General features: G+C 38.0%; 1 protein-coding gene across 6 annotated transcripts in view; it reads right to left on the bottom strand.

Annotated features, from left to right (window-relative positions):
* Nucleotides 1–715: 715 nt before the first annotated feature.
* MYO1B (myosin IB) overlaps nucleotides 716–19,218 on the bottom strand; it is a 99,490-nt gene continuing 80,987 nt past the window's right edge. For 2 of the 6 annotated variants that reach the window (XM_079311803.1, XM_079311805.1), the window contains exons 22-31: nucleotides 18,037–18,123; nucleotides 17,644–17,730; nucleotides 15,081–15,167; nucleotides 12,240–12,314; nucleotides 11,719–11,853; nucleotides 10,767–10,873; nucleotides 8,462–8,594; nucleotides 6,842–6,994; nucleotides 5,793–5,920; nucleotides 716–3,455 (exon numbers count right to left, since the gene is read on the bottom strand). In XM_079311803.1, the coding sequence (XP_079167929.1) occupies nucleotides 3,332–3,455; nucleotides 5,793–5,920; nucleotides 6,842–6,994; nucleotides 8,462–8,594; nucleotides 10,767–10,873; nucleotides 11,719–11,853; nucleotides 12,240–12,314; nucleotides 15,081–15,167; nucleotides 17,644–17,730; nucleotides 18,037–18,123 (1,116 nt within the window). In that variant the 3' untranslated portion in view covers nucleotides 716–3,331. The remainder of the gene's footprint in view (nucleotides 3,456–5,792; nucleotides 5,921–6,841; nucleotides 6,995–8,461; nucleotides 8,595–10,766; nucleotides 10,874–11,718; nucleotides 11,854–12,239; nucleotides 12,315–15,080; nucleotides 15,168–17,643; nucleotides 17,731–18,036; nucleotides 18,124–19,218) is intronic. The other 4 variants (XM_079311804.1, XM_079311807.1, XM_079311806.1 and 1 more) reach the window with 2 other exon arrangements.

Genomic DNA, 19,218 nt, shown 5'->3' with positions numbered 1-19,218 from the left:
CAGAAATGTACAGAAAAAGACTTTCATTTTGGCAAAGAAAAGAAACACAAATAAAAAATGAAAATGCTTTTCCTGATTTTACATTTTAGTTTCTTTTCTTCCATAATTTTTATGGTGAACAGAACTATTTTAAAAATCAGGATAGAATTGTTAAGCACAAAAGGAGAGAAACAGAACACAAGACACGTGGAATATGATAAATTTGGGGCACAAAGCCATTTTTAAAAATCAGGTTTAACTAGCTATAATTCTGTTCTCAGGCAATTGGTCTAAAACATAATGTTAGACAAGTTGAATTTGTAGAGTTTTCAGGAAAAATTATGGTGAGGAAAGGACTGAAAAATGTTACTGTGGATCACTGAGGATGCCTCTCAAGGAATCACATATAAAATAAAAATGTCTTCAAGTCACACACCAGTGTTGTGTATAATTAATCTAAAAACCAGTCACCTGCTCTTTTTGCAGTAAGAAAGATACCGATAGAGAGAAAATACAGGTCTAGGAATAGAATTTTATTTGATTCTAGAAAGCATCATGCACCATTTTTTTTTTTTTCTTAATGATCCTTGCCCAGCTTTGAGATGAAAGAATAGCATTTACAGAGTAAAAGGATGCAACAGGAAGGTTAGCACCATAGGAGGAATACTATTCACAATTCCATTTGATAGACAGTGATAAAAGAAAACAAAAGAAGAAATTAAAAAAAACTTGGTAGTTGGGTGACCTTGCATTTTTATTTTCAACATCCACGATACTTAAATCTAAACATCAAGATACCATGGGTCTCCTAGTAATATCTAGCAATTCATGTTCAGCAAAACTTGCTCTGTACATTGCTAAGCACTCAAGAGTCAAAAGATAATTGTCACAAAGTACCAGCCAGTGTGCAAGGTAGAAATTGTAAAAGTCCAGAAAAAGAAAGGAAGCAAGAGAAACTTCAAGGTGAGGAGTTTGTGCCTCTTCCAGTCTTTTGCAGGGATGGCTATTATAATTTGCTGCAAAGGCCAAAAAAATAGAAGGGATGTGCACTGGAGCTGGCTAGGATGGGACAAATATCCTAAAATTATCTTGCAATACCCCTGTTTCATGGGCCAAATATCCAGATGTTCTTAATCCAAAGTCTCCCATCTCTTACCTGCAAGCAAACTACAGAATTACATCACATTTCAAATGTTTGTTTTCCTTACTTTTTTTACTAATTTTCAAAACTTTCTCCATGTGGTTCTTATTGTGAGGTTTCCAAGAAAGTGAACAATTTTACAAACCCTCCAAATCTTCCCCAAGCAGAAATTCTAACACAGGATTTAGGAGTTTTAAAAGCCACATTGTCATTATTATGTGATGTCTTCTTAAGGCAATGGAGTAATTCCTTGCAAGTACCATAATTTTGCATCACAAATTGATTCTAAAATTTCCTTCGCATGTACCTGTAATTACAATACATGTAAAATTATTTAAATTTTATCAAACTATTAACCTGACTCATCTATGAGAAGAAGGGTTTGAACTACAGTTATGAGGAAGAGGGAGCTTTTTGCCAGTTTGGGAAGTACAACTTTTGATTACTCCCACCTTCCAAGGTCAGGATTTTAACAGCAACACTGAGGCAGCTTGTTAAAACAATTGCTTTGTATCCAAATCATAGAAAAACCATTTAATCCCAAAGCAGAGCATGGTGTAACCCAAACCAGTTGTATTTTTGAGACTAATAAGCATTAGCACTTGAACACCTATTGCAGTTAACAGTGTTTTAACATTGAACTACCCAGAGCCGTGAGCACTACATCACATCACCACCAGGAGAGGAAGGAGACTCTGAACTTTTCTTTCTCTTTCTTTTATTTATGCTTGGACTTCCAGCACTGCACATCAGATAGCCAGGGTCTCAATCTGTCCTAGACCAGACTGCAAAAATACAACGCGCCGACAATTCACACGGTCACATCCCACCAACCCTTCACGTGAGCACCTCCTTCCCCCTGGAAAAGCATCTCTCCTCTCAAGGATTTCTCAAGGATTTCAGCTAATGCTGCTGGCTTACAAAAGGTTAAGTGCAACCAGTTACACTGAAGGTTTATAACGCGGCCCTCGATTGCATTGTCTGCGCGCGCATTTACATCAGGCACACGAGTTATATAAAATAGTTTGGAGTACAAAAATATGGTTATAACATAAGAGTACCAAACAGCACAGAATTAGAACAGTTTATTACCATAATACCAATTTATATACAGACCCTCAAATTAAGGATTTTTTTCTTCTTTTTTTTTTTTTTTTTTTTTTTTAATTCTAAGTATTCTTCCCAAATTGACAACTGTAGTGTACACTCTAAAAACTGCAAATTAACAACACAGATCTATTTTAAGCCCTACATTGTCTATGCAGTCTGCACCAATCCTCTCTCTTCCACACAAAAGTGTATTATAAATAATCTCACAAAATGTCACGTATGTTTTATTGCACATTGTACATGCCAATATTTAAAAGAAAGGCTCAAACCTTTCACTTGATAACTAACTGTTTAAATAACTAGCATTTACTTGTGTTATGAATACTATTGCATTTTTCAGGCTCTAATCTTAACTCATAATTTAAAAGAAGAATAGCAGAACAGAAAATATGCCTTGAACTTTATAGCTCTTGTGAAAAAAAGAAAAAAGCTTCTTTAATTCTGCTGATCTCTACTTTATAAAGTCATTAAAAACATCTGACCTAATTAAAAATGCTGTTTCGAAATTTCCACATGTTTTACTATAAAATTATGCATGTAGCTGCTTGTGCAATCATCTGTTCCTTCTATTTGGCAGAATTAGATGTCTCTGTGCTGTGCTGACGGGGAGGTTGAGTTACACAGGTCCTAGTGTGAGCTACAGGAGTTGTTTTATCAGCCCCTGCTCTGCTGGGCTGCACAGGGGGAACCTGCCAGACACCTGGACAGCCTGGGATAAAAGGACACCCAGCATCAAGGCCATGTGTAATTCCTGTTAAGCAGGTCTCTAGACTAAGGAATACAAGTTACCATTAATATGTGGGTTTATGATATGCTGCACTAAAATACTGCTGCTAAACAAAGAGAATGATTGGTTGTATGACAGATATGTGCCAGCTGGTAAAAAATGCCTCACTGGATAAAAATCTGTGGTTTTGAGGGTTAAAACTCTGGCATGAATAAAAAGATTTCAAAGTCGATCGATCAAATGTTTTGCCAAGGGTTTCTAAAGCTATTAGCCATCAACAGCTCCAGAAAGGGATAAAAATAGCAAAACCAAACCACTAAAATTGCACTATTACAAAGAAACAAGTCCATGAAAGGGAGAGTCACCAGCTGCAGTTAGGGGACAGCCACTTCGAGAAGCCGATTGTTTTTTCGCTTGCAGGTTGGGATGTTGCCGTTTTTCTGGCTGCCTTGTATGAACTTCACACACACTTTGTCCTGCTTGAACTGGACCAGGAACCTGAGAGGGAATAGTAAAAATTTTAGTTAAGTGTGGAGAGGGGAAAAGAGAAAAAAAAAAAAAATAAAAACATATGAGGAGCAGAAGTCTTGTCCTGTTGGTTCTAAGAATCACTCCAAAAGATGTCATTTTTCAGCTCTGTATTAATAATAAAGAGTTGGGGGATAAATAAAAAAAAACCCCATGGGTTCCTGTATGGCTAGAACCTCCTTCAGATTGTACCTCTTGATGATTGCTTTTTGCCTACAGCTGTGGACATTTTACAACTTAATTTGCTATCCCTTTAGAAAAAAAAACAATTTCAAACACAATTTCTCGTGTACCAGAAATGCAGCAAAGACTATTTCCAACTACTCCACTGTCAGCCAAAGGGACTTCTCTGTTTTCATGGAAGCTCAATACTTCTGTGGCAACATTGGGAGTTTTCTTCTGATTTATGCTTAATTTAGTACATCTGGTATTTTAGCAGCTCTCATATGTCTAATCCTCAGTTAGCCTTTATAGCCCCCTGCTCAGCATCTGAGAAAATTCACTTCCTGCCCAACACTCTCCAAATTTAGACATTTTCTACAGTTCAGGGTAAATTAATCTGGATTTGACTCTTCACTTTTTACTGGAAGGGAAATTTCACTGAAAGTGGAGAAATGCTTTTTTTTAAAAAAAACCCACCACCACACAAACCCAACAAGCTCTCACGGATCTGGACAGCGAGATTAAAAGCAATAAGCGAGGCAGTGCTGCCTCTTGGCTCTCATGCAGTGGCTGCTGACCTAAAAAGTCCTTTGTAACACAGCCGATTTTCCCTTTTAGCATCCTTAAAAAAAGTCCTCCAGCAGAGGCCAAAAACTTCAAAGAATTTGCTCTGCAGCCGGAAACCACAAATCAAGCTGACGGCAGAGCTCAGGGGAGGAAGTGGCCTCTGCTGTGCTGAGCTGCCCCTCGGTGCTGCTTTCCTGCTTTCCTGCACTCAGAGCTTGCTCTCTCCCCCCCAAAAAGCAGAGCAGCCAAAATAAGGCCACATTTTCTCTCCAATCCCTAGCTGTGCTTGTGTCTAAACTCTAGAAGGAGAAGACTCCGGCTTCACCATCAACGGAGACACGAACAGTTTGAAGTTATTTAGTCTGGATAAACTCAACAGCAATACACACATGAATGTTTTTAATCTGCAAGGGAAGAAAGAAAGACCACATCCCAAAAAGCAAGGCTCCCTGACAGCAGGCTGTTTTCCAGACCTAAGGCAAGCAGGCAATCCAGACTAGTGCTTAAACTTTGCTTTAGTGGTTTACTCCTTTGTAGCATCCCTTAAACTAGAAACTTAGTGGGGATAGCCACACTCTTTTAGAGACTACAAAACCACACACTCCCTAAGCAAATTAAATGACATCTGGTAACAGAACAAAGGGAAATGGCAGGTTTTATTTTCAAGGAAAGAGCAAAATTAGCCCTTTAATAAGTCCTCAAATCTGAACAGATACAAAATGTACTCACTACCATGACTCTAGAACACACACAGTATGTTCTAGACAAAAAGGCTCAATTTTTGCCCATGGGAAATTTACTTTGCCATTGTTAAAGAGTTCCAAATTTTCTACTTTATTCAAAGTGAATAAACCCACAAAATCAACATTACTGAAAAGAGGGGCCACTTCACAGAACAAAAGTGGCACATGACAGTGGTGGACTAAGTGGGAGACTCTTACTCAGCAAACTGTAGGAGCTCACACACACACATAAACACCTTTATTACATAACTAAAAACATTAAAAAGGCAGTCCTTAAATAAGGCCAAAATATGAAATTGTACCAAGCAGAAAGAATACTATTTTAAGATGCAAACTTTTCATCAAACAAAGCTTTTGAACAACAATAGGTTGTTACACCTTCACAAGAGAAGATAGAGCTTCATAAATCTACATTGGATTGGGGAGGAGCTTTGTTTTCTTTTTGGGTTGTTTTCAGAAGAACTTTGCACTTAGTGTCCACTCTAATCTATAAATATCTCATAGTAATCTGTGAACTTTTCAGTCACATGCAAAATTGCTCTCTCAAATGTTGTAACTCTTGATTGTTTCTACAGCAGCAATTCTGCTTCACAGCCCTATGTGAAAGTACTTTAACAAAAGCACATTTTCTGTAATGGCTTTCAGGGACATAAAAGCCAAAATGAATACTATAAATGAGCACATACTGAAAACTGGATCCCTCTTTACAAGCATTCTGTCAAGAGAAAAGAAGTATGAGCTACACAACAGTGTTTTGTTATTCTGACACTAGATACTTGACTTTTTAGCATGCTGCATTGAAGCAAATGCACTCTTAAGCAAACAAGAAACATACTCATCAGATATCTCAATGTTGAGCTTCTGTTTGGTTTGGCTGAGAGTAGTGCGGTACAGTTTAGTGGCCATTTCAATGAGGTGATCACTGCTGAGCAGGAAATCTCCTTTACTGGCAGCTTCTGAACCCTGAAACAGGAAGGAAAACAGTTAGGACTACCAAAACCTTGAGTATGATTAAATGGCAGCCAGGCAGGAGGGTTTACATGGAATCTTCTCTTTCCAGTTTTAGGAAACAACAATCTTTTGTCTTGTAAATTAAATAGTGATTGCAGTGCAGTGTATAGGATCAAAATACCATTTGCACCCAAGTAATCTACAAATCAGGTGTGAAAGGGAAAAAAAAAACCCTCTGCCCTCAAGGAGGGTCATCTTAATTTTTCTACAGAACTGTAGTGTTTCTTCATCCCTTATCTGGATATACCACAGCAAACTTCCAACCCAATCCAATCCAGTCCAATCCATTTCACTCTAAGAAAGGAACAAAAGCAAAATACCAACACCAGGATTGTTGGTAGCATGATGGCAGTGAGTATGAAAAGACACTGTATGTAACAGTTCTTCAAATTCATTTAGGCTAGAATACAGATGCCAGCTTAATGATTTTAGCAGAGCCATGGTTACAGTGAAGTGAGGCAAATATAGCACTGAGCTAAGTTCCTTAGAACTGAGGAACAAATTAACTGTGCCTCAACGTGGACTTCTTGGCATCCCATAAAGAAGAGAGAAATATTCAGCCAGTACATGTAAGGAAAACACTGGCTCAAGGTACCTGAACCATATTGCAAGTGGAAAACTCTGGTCCTGAAGAGACTGCAGTGAAACATGAAGTCTGATTCTCACAGTTAAATGTTAGTTCATAATGTAATAAACTGTTCTCATTTGGCACCAGTAGCTTCAAATCAAAGTTTTTTCAGCTATGGCAAAGTTCAATAAATTTCTAAGCCGACAAGCTGACCCCTATGGTTTAATGCTACAAGATAATTAACAAGTTTTACATTGCTGCATGTAAAAAAAATCACATTATTGTGTGATGGGGTGGTAACCAACCTCCTTGAGGTGCACTGCAAAGAATCCATCATTTTGGGAGCTCATGGACACTTTGGTAACATCTCCCAGAGGAACCTCTGATTTGATAGTCCCAGATTTCTGATCCGCAAGAAGAACGTTGTTTTTGGTTAATAAGAAAATCCTGGATGCAGCCTGTGAAAATGCAAACATGCAGGTCATGGTCTACATGAGGAGAGAACTGGTTTATCAGGGAGCACCTACTAGGAATCCAAGGAGCTCACGGAGTTAAAAAGCTTGGCCCACATTAACAAATGTGAACCCTTGATGTTCAGTAAAAGCTGCAGATCAGTTAAAATCAGGTCAAATTTATTTATGTGTCTAATTATAGACTGAGAAGCTTAGCTCATTTTGGCACATATGCTTAGGTATAAACAGTTCCTTTAATTACTGGCTTACTGTAAAATTCAGAAAGTGAAACACTGAAACTATGCAAATCAGGATAACCTCATTTCTCATGTTCTTTAAATCTCCAGGAAAATCATTACACGCTAAGTCTATATTGATCATTATTCACCAAAATTATTATGCAGAGCAACACAAATCACATAAGTACTTTTTAGAGTTATGTTCTCCTCCCTTTATCTACTGGAATTACCCTTTAGAAGGATAAGCATTCATATTTTCAAAAGACAAATACTTTTAAAGCATGAAATGCGTGTTCTTAAATTTGTCATAGAAAATACTAAGAAAGAGAAAGAAGAAATTAATCCACGTACACATTTTTTTCCTGTAAACTTTTAAAGAATAAAATATTAATTAGAATTAAGAAGTAGCTGCCTTAAGCACACAGAACCATAGTTCATTATTTTTTTTTTTTTTAAATCTTGAGCACTGTAGCCTATGCGAGTACAGGAAAGATATTGTCTTCATTTAATTAATTTTCTGGTTTAGAAGAAACTAACTTGGAATCAACAACTGGCAACCTAATTTCCCTCCTACAAATGCATAAATTACATCTACATCTGAGTAGTTGAGATCTACTACTTCTAATATTTAGACAGATATGGTGAAAGCAATTAAGTTTACTAAGGCAAAATAATACCTCCTGTTTTAATAAGTATAATTTAAATGCAAAATGTGTTCTGTGGTAGCAGAACAAAAAGGTACACACCATATTTAACAACTTTATTCAAATGATACAAGAAACTTGACTCTTCATTCCAAAGAGCTTTGGAAGACAGGCAAAGCTAGCAGAGGATGCCTCTCATAATAAAATGTGATAATCAGAAGCTTGACTGACAGCATGGACTTTGAAAAGCTTTCTAAATACTTGAATAAGATATTCTCTAAACATTTATTTTCTTTAATTGGAAAATAGAAGATTTTAGCTGAGTACAGAGACTATGTTTATTTGTGACACAATACAGTCTGTTACCAGCTGATGAGACACCTTTTTTGTTTGGAAAAGTCACTGCAAACTCCAAAACAAGATTTTTGCAATCTTTATGTAAACGTAAAAGAAGTGTTTAAAATCACCAAGTGACTTAAAAACCAACATTTTTCCAGTCAAAAATCCTCAGACTATTAGAAGTCTTGCTTTCAATGTATTTATAACAAAAATGATCTACCCTTCTGGATACATCAAATCCATGTGATTACCTTCCCGTTGGCTCTGTTGATCTTATTCACAACTTCTGCAATAATGATCTTTTCGTCCACGGCGTCTTTGAGCTTTTTGTACTTGGGGTTCTCGCTGATCTCCAGGTAAGCCCCTTGGAACGGCTGCCCAACACTGCCCAGGACAACAGCACAGCAAACAGGAGTTAGACACCAGCCTCAGGGAAGGAGCAAACCCTGCACCACCAAGGCTTTGTGAGGACATGCACCAAATACAACTTCCACTTGTGCTGGATGAAGAGAAGGTTATCACCAAAGACAGAGTAGGATGGGGTTTCTCCTTGCTCTGGAAGCATTTTCCAATCAACTGGGCCAAATTGCTTTGTTCTGTGTTAAAATGAGGCCAAGAAGTTATGAATTCTGCTTGCTTTGTTTGGAAGTCACTTTTAAAATGGTGGTTTAAATACAGGCAAAGCTTTGCCAAGACTGGAGCCCAAGAGAAACCAATACATTATGTGGAATAGCACTGCCTTTGCAATTGCATCTCTGGCACACAGAGAGATGGGAAAGAGCAAGGGTACTGGAATTTTAGTACCCACAAGTCCCTCTCTCTACTTAAATAATTATACTAAAACAGAAAATTAGCCACATCCTATGAACCATTATCATACTAATTAATCAGAAACCTTATACAGTAATTTTCTCTACCCTTAGGCCGATTAAAAAAAAAAAAAAAAAACAAAACAGCAAAACAACAGTAGGAGCTAATCAACTCTGAATACCAGGAAAAAAGAGATGGAAATGTTTCTAAATGAATGCAGGGTAGGGAAAGCATTCTAACTTTCCACCATGTTGGAACTTTGGGGATTTTTGGTTTTTATTAATTAGCATTATGAAACCATAGTCATCAAAACAGTAGATTCCCTGTGGCCTTCATCCCTGACAAAACAATGACAAGTTATAGCTAAAACTGAAATTAGTCAACAGTTCCTCTATCATAGACCACTTAAGAATGTCTTGGATAAAGATGACTCATATATATAAGGTATATATATATATGTGTGTGTGTGTGTGTATTTTGCTGTATGCTATTTCATTGTTCAGCCTTGGTGTAAAAGGTACCAAACCAGGGACATAAATAGAATTCCTTCCTTCCCAAGGAGTTCTATGCTGAGCAGATGCATATGGACTAAAACCTAAAAAGTCCTGCTTGCTCATAGGAAAGTCCAAAGGCATCATCTTTCTCTTTTCCCAGCAGCATAAAAAGACATCCCAAAGCAAATAAGGGAAGTAACCACAAGCTAGCATATATAGCCATTAAGTAAATGATCTACTGAAGGGGAAAAAAAGAGAAACATACACTGAGCCCATTACAGGAAAACAGGAAATGTCTCTATAAAAAAAATGACACAAAAACCCAAGGAAACACACAAACAACAAGCAGAGCTTGTCCATGCATGGAACTGCTCTCATAAACTCTTGTAGATTCTGTTCCTCCCTCTGCTGAACCTTGCCTCTCATTCTATTTGTTCCTGCTCAGCTCAAACTACAGCTTTCAAGAGAAAGCTCTCTCTTGATGGACAGGACAGTTATTTTCTAGAAAAAACTATTTATAAGCTCATATTCACTTAAAAAGTGCAAGCCAACTTATTTCATTTACATCTTATCTCTCTTTTGTAAGTTTTATAGCATACCAGAAGTAGTATATTCCTTAAATAAAATTAGATGCTGCTGCACTTTGTTGAATAATGCTGGCTCTATAGACAGCAATGACAAGAATCTGTCAGTTTTAAAGAATTCGATAATCTGTGAAACAAAAAAAAACTTATTTGCAGAGATTTCACATTATTAAAAGGAAAAAAGAAAAAAAGAAAAAATATTCTAAAATGGAAACAGAAACTTCTTTTAAGTATCTTTGCAATAAGATATGCATCTAACTCTTCAATTACCCAGTCTTCACCTCAGAGCACTCTGGTGAACGTGCTAAGTTTGAACACAGGAGAGCTCCCCAGCACAGCTCATCTGGGAGTGAGTGGCACTGTCTCAGTGTCTCACTCCACCTTTACTACTGCCTGATGGGAATGAGGGGAAAGAACAACAAACCACCATGGATTCTGGACCAGAATTTCTTCCTGTCACAGGACTGGTGGTAGTAACATCATCTAAGTTTGCTTCTAACTGAGGTCAATTTTCAGGATGGTAAAGGCAAATCATGGAGGGGTGCTGTCAAAGAAGGAATATGCACTTTCCTGCTTAAGATAAAAAGCAGGATCTTGCTCAGTTTCCCAAATCTATGTAAGAATATCTTAATTTCTCATACACTAAAAGCAGCAGAATCAGTCATTACCTGGCTGGATATAAAGCCTTCTTGTCCTTGAAAAGTTCACTTGCTTCCAGTTTTTCTTCATATATGAGCTTCTGCTGATCTGTGAACTGATCTCTGTACTTCTTACACTACAAAACAGGATATATTAAACAGACCATAAAATTATCTTTCCCAATCTCACAGCACCCCAGACTAATGTTTGCTCATTGCTCAAGATGCACATTCTTTGTATGCCTCTGAAGTGATTCAGCTCCATCCTACACGCCACTGATAACAAACAGGAGAGGTGTTTTTTTCCCCCTCACCCATTCTAGATACTTTTGAATCACACCAGAAACAATACATAAAACATCTATAAGCACATTGCACTCGAACATGAGCTTAATCTAGGAGCTACCATTCATTGGAAGAGTGGGCTAAAAAGGCTCACAGAAACAAAAATACAGCTCCACAATTTTGGAAGTGCATGTAGGCAGAGAGAAAGAAAAAAAATCACAGCTGAGAGGGTGAGTTTTGCAGGCTCAGAAAGAAGAACTGTTGCTTGACAATTCACAGAAAACACAGCCCACAAGATCAATAAAACATCCCATCAGCTCTTGTGCAGATTCTCGCCCTTTTCTCCATCCAAAGATCCAAAACACATTTCAGCTAACCACAACTCATAAGTAAAAAATTCCACCCAGCACTTCCAGCGTTGGTCTAAGCCCTGGCCATGGACACATTACAAGCTATTAATTAACAGGCTGATGGCAGGAAGCAAATCTCTCCCCCTAGACCCAGAAAGGAGTAGCCAGGATAGTTATATCCCCTGCAGGCCAAAGGCAATGATCAAAAAACATACTCCTTCCAAAAAAATAAAATTATCCTGGCTGGAATAGAAGGAAATACATCCTAAAAATAGACCCTTTGTGAATAAAACTGTTGAAAATCATGAGAAGAAGTTCTACATATACAGGACCAGAACATATCCTACCCTCCACAAATGGAAAATCCTCTTTAGTTCCTTGTGAGTTGAATCCAAGAAAAGGTAAGGCCTTGCTGGCCAGTTTTTATCTATTGGTGATAAAGAAGGCATCTTATTCTTCATTTCCAAGAAGTATTTTTGCATCTGTGATAAAATTGAAGCAAGATGCTTTGTTAATGTTCAAATATCAGAATTACTGAAGCAAGGAAAAGCAGATGCTCTGTGATTAAAAAGCACAGTTACCAAACTTCAACTCTCCATAAACCAGATTATGGATTTTTAAAGCCAGGTATATTAAGAAAACCAGATTTAGGCATCACAGAAGTGTGCCAAATACTTCATACCATTCCTACACCTTCAAACATTATCACTATCCTTTCTTTACAATATCAGACTATTAATTTGTCACTTCTCCATGTACTTGGGCATTTCCTTACAAAGACTTTCATAGCACAACTGTTACATTTGATAGAAAATAAAAGCTTAAAACACAGAAAGTGCACATGTGCTTTGTACAGATAAATACATACAAGTCTCTGAAGGGTAAATTCATAAATTTTTCTTCCAGCATTGGCTCTGAAGAATTTCCTGTATTCTCTACGGACCTGGAAAGTTAAACAAAGCCTCAAAATGAATATAAAGAATGAATTTGTTTGCACAGGTACTTTTTAAACAATCTCTACAGTAGAAAATACTAAAACAAGCATATTTTCATGCAAAGGAAATAGGAACATCACCTGGTCACACTTAAATTATGTGAGGTAAACCATGGACCACGATGTCTGAAAGATACCTCAGCTGACCTGAGTGCAAATATTTGCAAACTTATCAAGGAATTTGAAATACTTCCCTCCAAAAAAGCAAATTATTCAAATATTGTCAAATTCACAGCATGAATCTATTTTCAATAGGCTTCTGCATAAAGCTGGACTGGAAAAAGTGATGATACAATTTTCTTGTGTCTGAAGTGACACTGATTTGATGCTAATTACAGAGTTAACCGGTGAATTTTTCAGATTTTTCTCCTTTAAAATTCTTAATACAGGGTTTACTATAATAAAAAGTGGATTTTTTTTTCCAGAGCAGACTTCTGCATGAAAAAATTCTTTTCACACAAGCAGTCCTCAAAAGAAAAGCAAGATTTTGGTTCTTGGTAAGGGCAGAAAATCAACACAAAGGTTGCAAACTCTAGCACAGCCTGCAACACACCTGTTATGGGTTTTGGGCAAAACCCAGGGAAAACATCGTGGCTTTGCATAATTTACCCCAGAGCAAAATTTAGTGGTTTTAGCTAACTCACTGTGTGTTGCTGGCTTCTCTGTAACCAGAACTTAAAGGGAAACCCATAGAATAAAATCCCCTTCAACTTAGAGAAAAAAAATTTACCCTGGCACCCCCTTCTGCCTCACAGTGATTCATGCATTTTAAGATAGACCAGCATTTGACAAGCAAGAATCTGTCACCATTTGGGGACAAAAAACACCCCACAGGTAAACAGATTTTGCTTAATTACATATTAAGATGTATCAACAAAACTGGCAGCATTCAGCTGTCATCATTCCATGCAAATTCAGTGCAGATATTTTTCCTTCTCACATTGTAAGAGAAAAATATCAGAGTATTTATTCAGTCATTTTCTGCAAGGCTTAGTGCTCTATAATTGGAGTACATAATTTATTAATTATTCAGTGATGATAATCAACACACACAAAGCCACTCCAAGCACAATCACCTCAAATCTCACCATAGACTCCCCTTAATGATCCTGCTTTATATTATTCTTTGCAAGCTGCAAGGTGTGCAAATTAATTGGGAAGACAGGAACTAATAGACACCCACACATCCTATTGGTGCTGCAGGGAAGCTGCAAAGCAAGCACTGAGAAATGCAAGCTGCTCCAGAAAAGCCTAAATCTGGAAAGTACCACGAATGCTATTAAAATCTACTTGGCATACAATTAAAAAAAAATCTAAAAATCCTCACAACTAAATGGTTTCATCTTCATCATTTTTATCAATTTTAATTCTTTAGCCTCACATGTCATGGGTGAAAGGACTTTGCCTTCAAACTACCTGTGGTAACAGTGATACATTGGAAAGACAGAATATAGTCTTATTCAGAAAAACCTGTGTATTTCAAGTGAGATGGAAATTGGAAATGTAGCTTACACTATTTAATGAACTCACTGAAAACCACACCACAGACTGCAGAAATGTATCCCTGCTATAATGTGCCTCAAAGGTTTTGGAGTCATCAGCTTGCATTTAAATGCTGCTGTTTGATATAAAATGGTCTCTGAGTTCTCAGGAGGGACATAGCCTTGCTTTAAAATCATAAAAACAGACCTACTTTGGCAGTAGTACTTAAAGTGTGATTCTGATCTGCAGAATGACTTCTTAAAATGGCTCCTTTGTATTTTCCAGCTCTGGTTTCCATGTATGTATTGTAATGGATTTTTTTAAAAATACAACTGAACATGTATTATATACAATGATATGTTTCTCTTTGTCCCATTTCATCACTGTCAGGATAAGTACAAGAATATGAGAGCTGAACTTTACTCTGCATAATGGAGTGAATTGTTCCTTTCATACCTCTGTAGTCTAGAATTCCTATTAGCCAAAGTCACCCCCAGCCAAACTAAACAGATTCAGATTTCTGCAGCTCTTCAGGGCTGCATCTCTAAAACTGTGTTGTGCAAATCATCTGGGCACAGACCTGAAACATCTGAAGATGCCATTTTCATAGTCTATTTACAGAGCAGAACTACATTTTTCCAGATTACAGATGTGTTTTCTTTTGCCAACCTGTCCTTGAAAGCAAGGGACGGGAAACAAAACGCTTTTGAGCATCTCAATTTTTCCTAGGAATTCATGGCTGTCACAAGCCATGGGTAGCTGTGTGCAATGCCAGGCCCTAAAAAGGCTGCTGGATGCAACAGGACACGACCACTGGCTTTATACCCTGCCCTCCTCCACGCTGGGATCAGGGGTCTACTGCGAGCAGCAGTGAGCCAGAATGGGAAGTAGGGTGGAAGTGTCTAACAAGCAGAGGTCACAAAAAGAAAATACATCCTTGTAATCTTTCCAGATAAGACCTTTGCCAAGGTAGGTCAGTTTTTAATGTCAACAGCTGTAATAGAGTGCCTTTAACCTGGCTTTTGTCCTTCTCTTGAAAGCTGGGATTCCTGACATGACAAAAAACCCCCAATGCCTCGATGCTGCTGTAAGTGAGGCAGCTCCAGCTCACGACTTTGTTAAGTCCATGACCAAGTTAACCAATGTGTAAAAAAGCATCCCAGCATAACTGCTGGTTTATTAGGAGTTAGTAAGGTGTGCCACGCTTCACTGAGTCCATGTTGGAGAAAGTACCTTCAGTCCAAGCCAGTAAGCCCAAATGACTGCCACAGCATGCTTACGCCTAGCCTCGTCCTTCAAGCGCTGCAGCTCCCTCCGAGCCTGGAAGGTTCAGAGAGTGAACAAGAGACAGCGCGAGCAGACAGCACACGGGACCCGCCAGGGAGGGACAGAGCCACACACAGTGAAACCAGTGCTGATGTGGCATGGACAGGTGGGAGTTTGACAGCCTGGTGTGGTTCACTGCCAGCCCTTCCTCCTCCTCTCTGTGCGTCCCACAGCTGGATTCTAACGGGAGAGCTCTGCCTGCAGCTTCGCAATCAAAGGACGCACGTTCTGAGCTGAAATCTCACTATCAGCTCAGTGTCATGATGACTTTCCTGCACTGTAATGAGGGCTTTTATTCTACAGGTTATTTCTTATTTTGATCTTTATGTATTTAGGAAAAAAATTCTCCAGCCTGTTAAATGATGTGTGTCTGTAGAATTAAAGGGTAAAGCCGCCATCAAACCTATCACATTCCTCATGAGAAAAGAAATAGGCACCTTCCTACCTTTCATCAATCATTCAATTTTAAGAAAGCAGTTTGAGGCATGTGTGGGCAACTTAACAGAATGCTGCATTTTAGGGGACTGCAGCACATTTTTAATTCAGTTATCTGATGACAGCACTGAAGAAGAGTTGCAGTATTACAAGCTCAGTCAGAGCAGCTCCAACCCTGCTTCTGCACTTGTCAAGCTGTAAGTTATCAGACCTGTACAGCAGCAGTTCCAGCCTCTGCCAGTTATGCTCTTCTGGTGCAGCTGGAAAGGTTAATGTGCAGTAGATGTAGACTCAGAGATTATGTTTTCATTCATCTGCTTGGCAGAAAAGCTCCTACTGCACAGCAATGTAAAAGCAATGCAAAGCTAAGTATTTGTCTATCTTGTGAGAAGGAAGGAAACCGAGTACTTGAGGCTCACTCTTGTTTTATTCTTGTTTATTTGTGGGTTTTTTTGGTAAATCAAGAGACTTCTGATAACTTTTAAATTTTTTTGTTTTAAATATTCCCCCAGGAAAAGATAAAAGATCACACCAATAAAAAGTTGTCTCCCTTATCAGAGACTGCAATTATTTTTCTAAGCTTAATTGAATTTAGATTATTATCTTTATATACATATATATTATTATATTTGGATTATTTCTATTCAAGGAATAAGGAGACAATTTTTCATTAAATTCCTGTGAGCCAGTTGATAAAAATAACTATTAAACCATGTTAAAAATTATCCAAATCTACTAAACATTTAAATGAGGAACTTTAACATGGTTAATACTATTGCATCCACTGGATGTATCTTTTAATTCTAAGGAGTATCTTAAAACTATGGAAATAAATATATCTTCTGCAGTACTGAGTGATTTTTTGGTGAAAGGAACTCTGGTTAAAAATACAATAAATTCTCAATGTGCTTAATCACATAGAGGAAACTGTGTGTCTGTCAAATTATATCATTACCTAAATATCAAGCTAGAACTGAAAAGTTCTGAAGACTCTCCAGTATGAAGGAAATTCTGTACATGTGTGTTTGGATTCCCAGGGCTGCCATTTTGCTGGAAATCTATTAGATTTATACCAAAATAGCAAAGGTCAAACACAGCAATATACCCCAGATGTAATTTGAGCACATTTCTCCATCCAGTTGGCAAGGTGTTCTAACAACACACCCACAACATAAATAATAACTGAAAAATGTTTTAAGTCCAATGTTTTTATGGTTTTCAACTAAATTAGGAATTTATTAATTGAAACCAATATATTTTTGACCTCTAGTGAACAGCATTTCAAATGTTCACATAACCCACAACTACAGGCTGGGGATTAGCAAGAATCTTTCAGTGGGACTTTGCTTCTGAAAACAAACAGCTGATGCTGAAATTCCTGGGATTTTTCTAGAGCTGTAAGTTTAGAATTGCAAACCAACATCATTTTCTGCTACAAGATCAGCTCATAAAATTTTGCTTTACTTGTAGTTACTGAATTTTTTTTTACTGGTTCAAATCACAGCCAGAGACTCAATTAAACTAATCACAACTAGAATTTAATAATGCTGGTTTGAACTTGTAGATGAAGACTGTTCAGACCACAGATTATGTTACATGTGGTGACAATCTCAATTGGATCACTAACACAGTGTCACTGAAAGCACTTGTTGGGGGCATGGGGAGGAACACACCAAAAACCCCCAACATTCTCTCCCCCCACAAACCACGCTTTGCATATTTACATGTAATTAAATGCATTTCCTAATTTGAGATTACTGTAGTCCAGTCATTTTTAATCTAGTCTAATGGCTTGTTAGTGCAAATCTGTCCTTGGTTGCCATGCAAAGAATTTCCTACTCTACAAAAAACTGGCATACACAATGCTATCAGATTAATTAGGTGTGGCATGAATGGAAATGGAAGGAATTGGTGATCATGCTCTATTATTTCAGATTGAATTGTATTAGTCATTAATTCCCACCATGAAATAGTGATGAAATGATGGTATTGCTGAGTAATGAAGGGGGGGACATGTGACATGTGCATGAAGTACCTTATATCCAAGCCAGAAAGCCCAAATAACAGCAATAGCATGTTTATTTCTAGCCTCGTCTTTCAGTCGTCTCAGTTCCCTTCGTGCCTGTGATGCATTTGAAAACGGGATATAGAAAAGCTTAGGAAAGAAAAGGTTACTGCAAGTTCCCATTGGTGCAAGAAAGCAAGCCAGTAACCAGTCACTACAAACAGCAAACATTAAAGTGTGTCCCAGCTTCCCAGACTGCACCAGCTACGACGTGTTAGCAGCAAAGAGAAACCAAAACAACAGTTTAAGCAGTCAAAGCGGTTTAAGGCACTGACAATATTCCCAGATAACTGCCCTGAGGGATTATCCTTCTTCATTCTATGCAGGGACACACAGCTGCACAGCTTGTTGCCATTTTCTTACCTGGGTGCCATGCCAATAAGCAGCAATTACTGTGGCAGCCTCGTTGCAACGCTTCAGATGCTTGAGTTCCCGAAGAAGCTTCCTAGACTGTAAACAATTTTAAATGTTATTTTTTACTAAGTTTTTATATATTGGAAGTAGGGCACTGCAACTTGTAAATCTAGGCAAAACCAAAAAACACTGCCTCCAAATCCCCAAGCAAATACATTAAAAAGTGCTGCCCAGCCTAACATTTGCTGCTCCAGGGAGGACTCTGTGCTGCAAGACTTTGGGGCTAGCAGGTTAGGGGATCTTAGTTCAACACCCAGTTTTCTCCCAGATTTGCTGCATTACCTGAGATATCTATATGCCTGCTTACACAATGGCAACAATACTTTTTCTCCATACAGCAAATGTCTAATCCATTTAGAGTGCAATAAAGCATAAATCACAAGTAAATTGCCTGGCTTCAGGTCACACCAAAGGCTGCTGTCACACCAGGCTTTCATGCACAGTAATGCTACTGCAAAAGAACTTGTTCTCCAATGGCAAACAGAAAACCATAACTCAAGATGATGCTTTTAACCCAGTTTCCTTCAAATAATGCTCATGGGAAAAGACAGCACATCAATAGTTAGACTGAAAGGCTATTTTTAACCCATTTAAACAAAATAATAATAACAAAGTAAAAATCTAGAGAAAAAGCAAAATCAAATCACGTTACTTTATTGCTGGCAAACCTTAAAGCCTTCTGGGCAGGAGAAATTATTTACACCAGCAGATACTAATTGTAGCCCCTTCCTTCCCTGTCTGACAGAGAGAGAACTGACTCCAAAATTAAAGGCAGTTCTCTCTTCACTAACTAGAGTAGAAAGCCACCTTTAGCAGGGTGAAGAAAGGTTAATAAGAAAATAGAAGAGCCCAGGGTTGTTTTTTTCTGAAGATGGACAGCAGTAGTTGCTTCACGTGAGCTGTTAATTTCCTTTTTTACCTCCTATTGAAGCATCATTCCTTAAATATCTCCTAGGATGCATGATTATCCCTTCACAAAGCACAAAACTGTCAGAGAAGTGATGTGGCAAACTGAGGCAGTACAAGCCCACAGCAATAAACTACTTTCTGTGTAGTAAGTTCTGTAGTTCTGTGCTTAGCAGACACAGAACTGAAGATTTAACTCAAGTAATAAATTGCCCAGGCAACCCA

This window comes from Erithacus rubecula (assembly GCF_903797595.1).
Source record: "Erithacus rubecula genome assembly, chromosome: 8".
NCBI classification, from domain to species: Eukaryota; Metazoa; Chordata; class Aves; order Passeriformes; family Muscicapidae; genus Erithacus; species Erithacus rubecula.
This window is presented reverse-complemented; position numbering and strand designations above follow the sequence as displayed.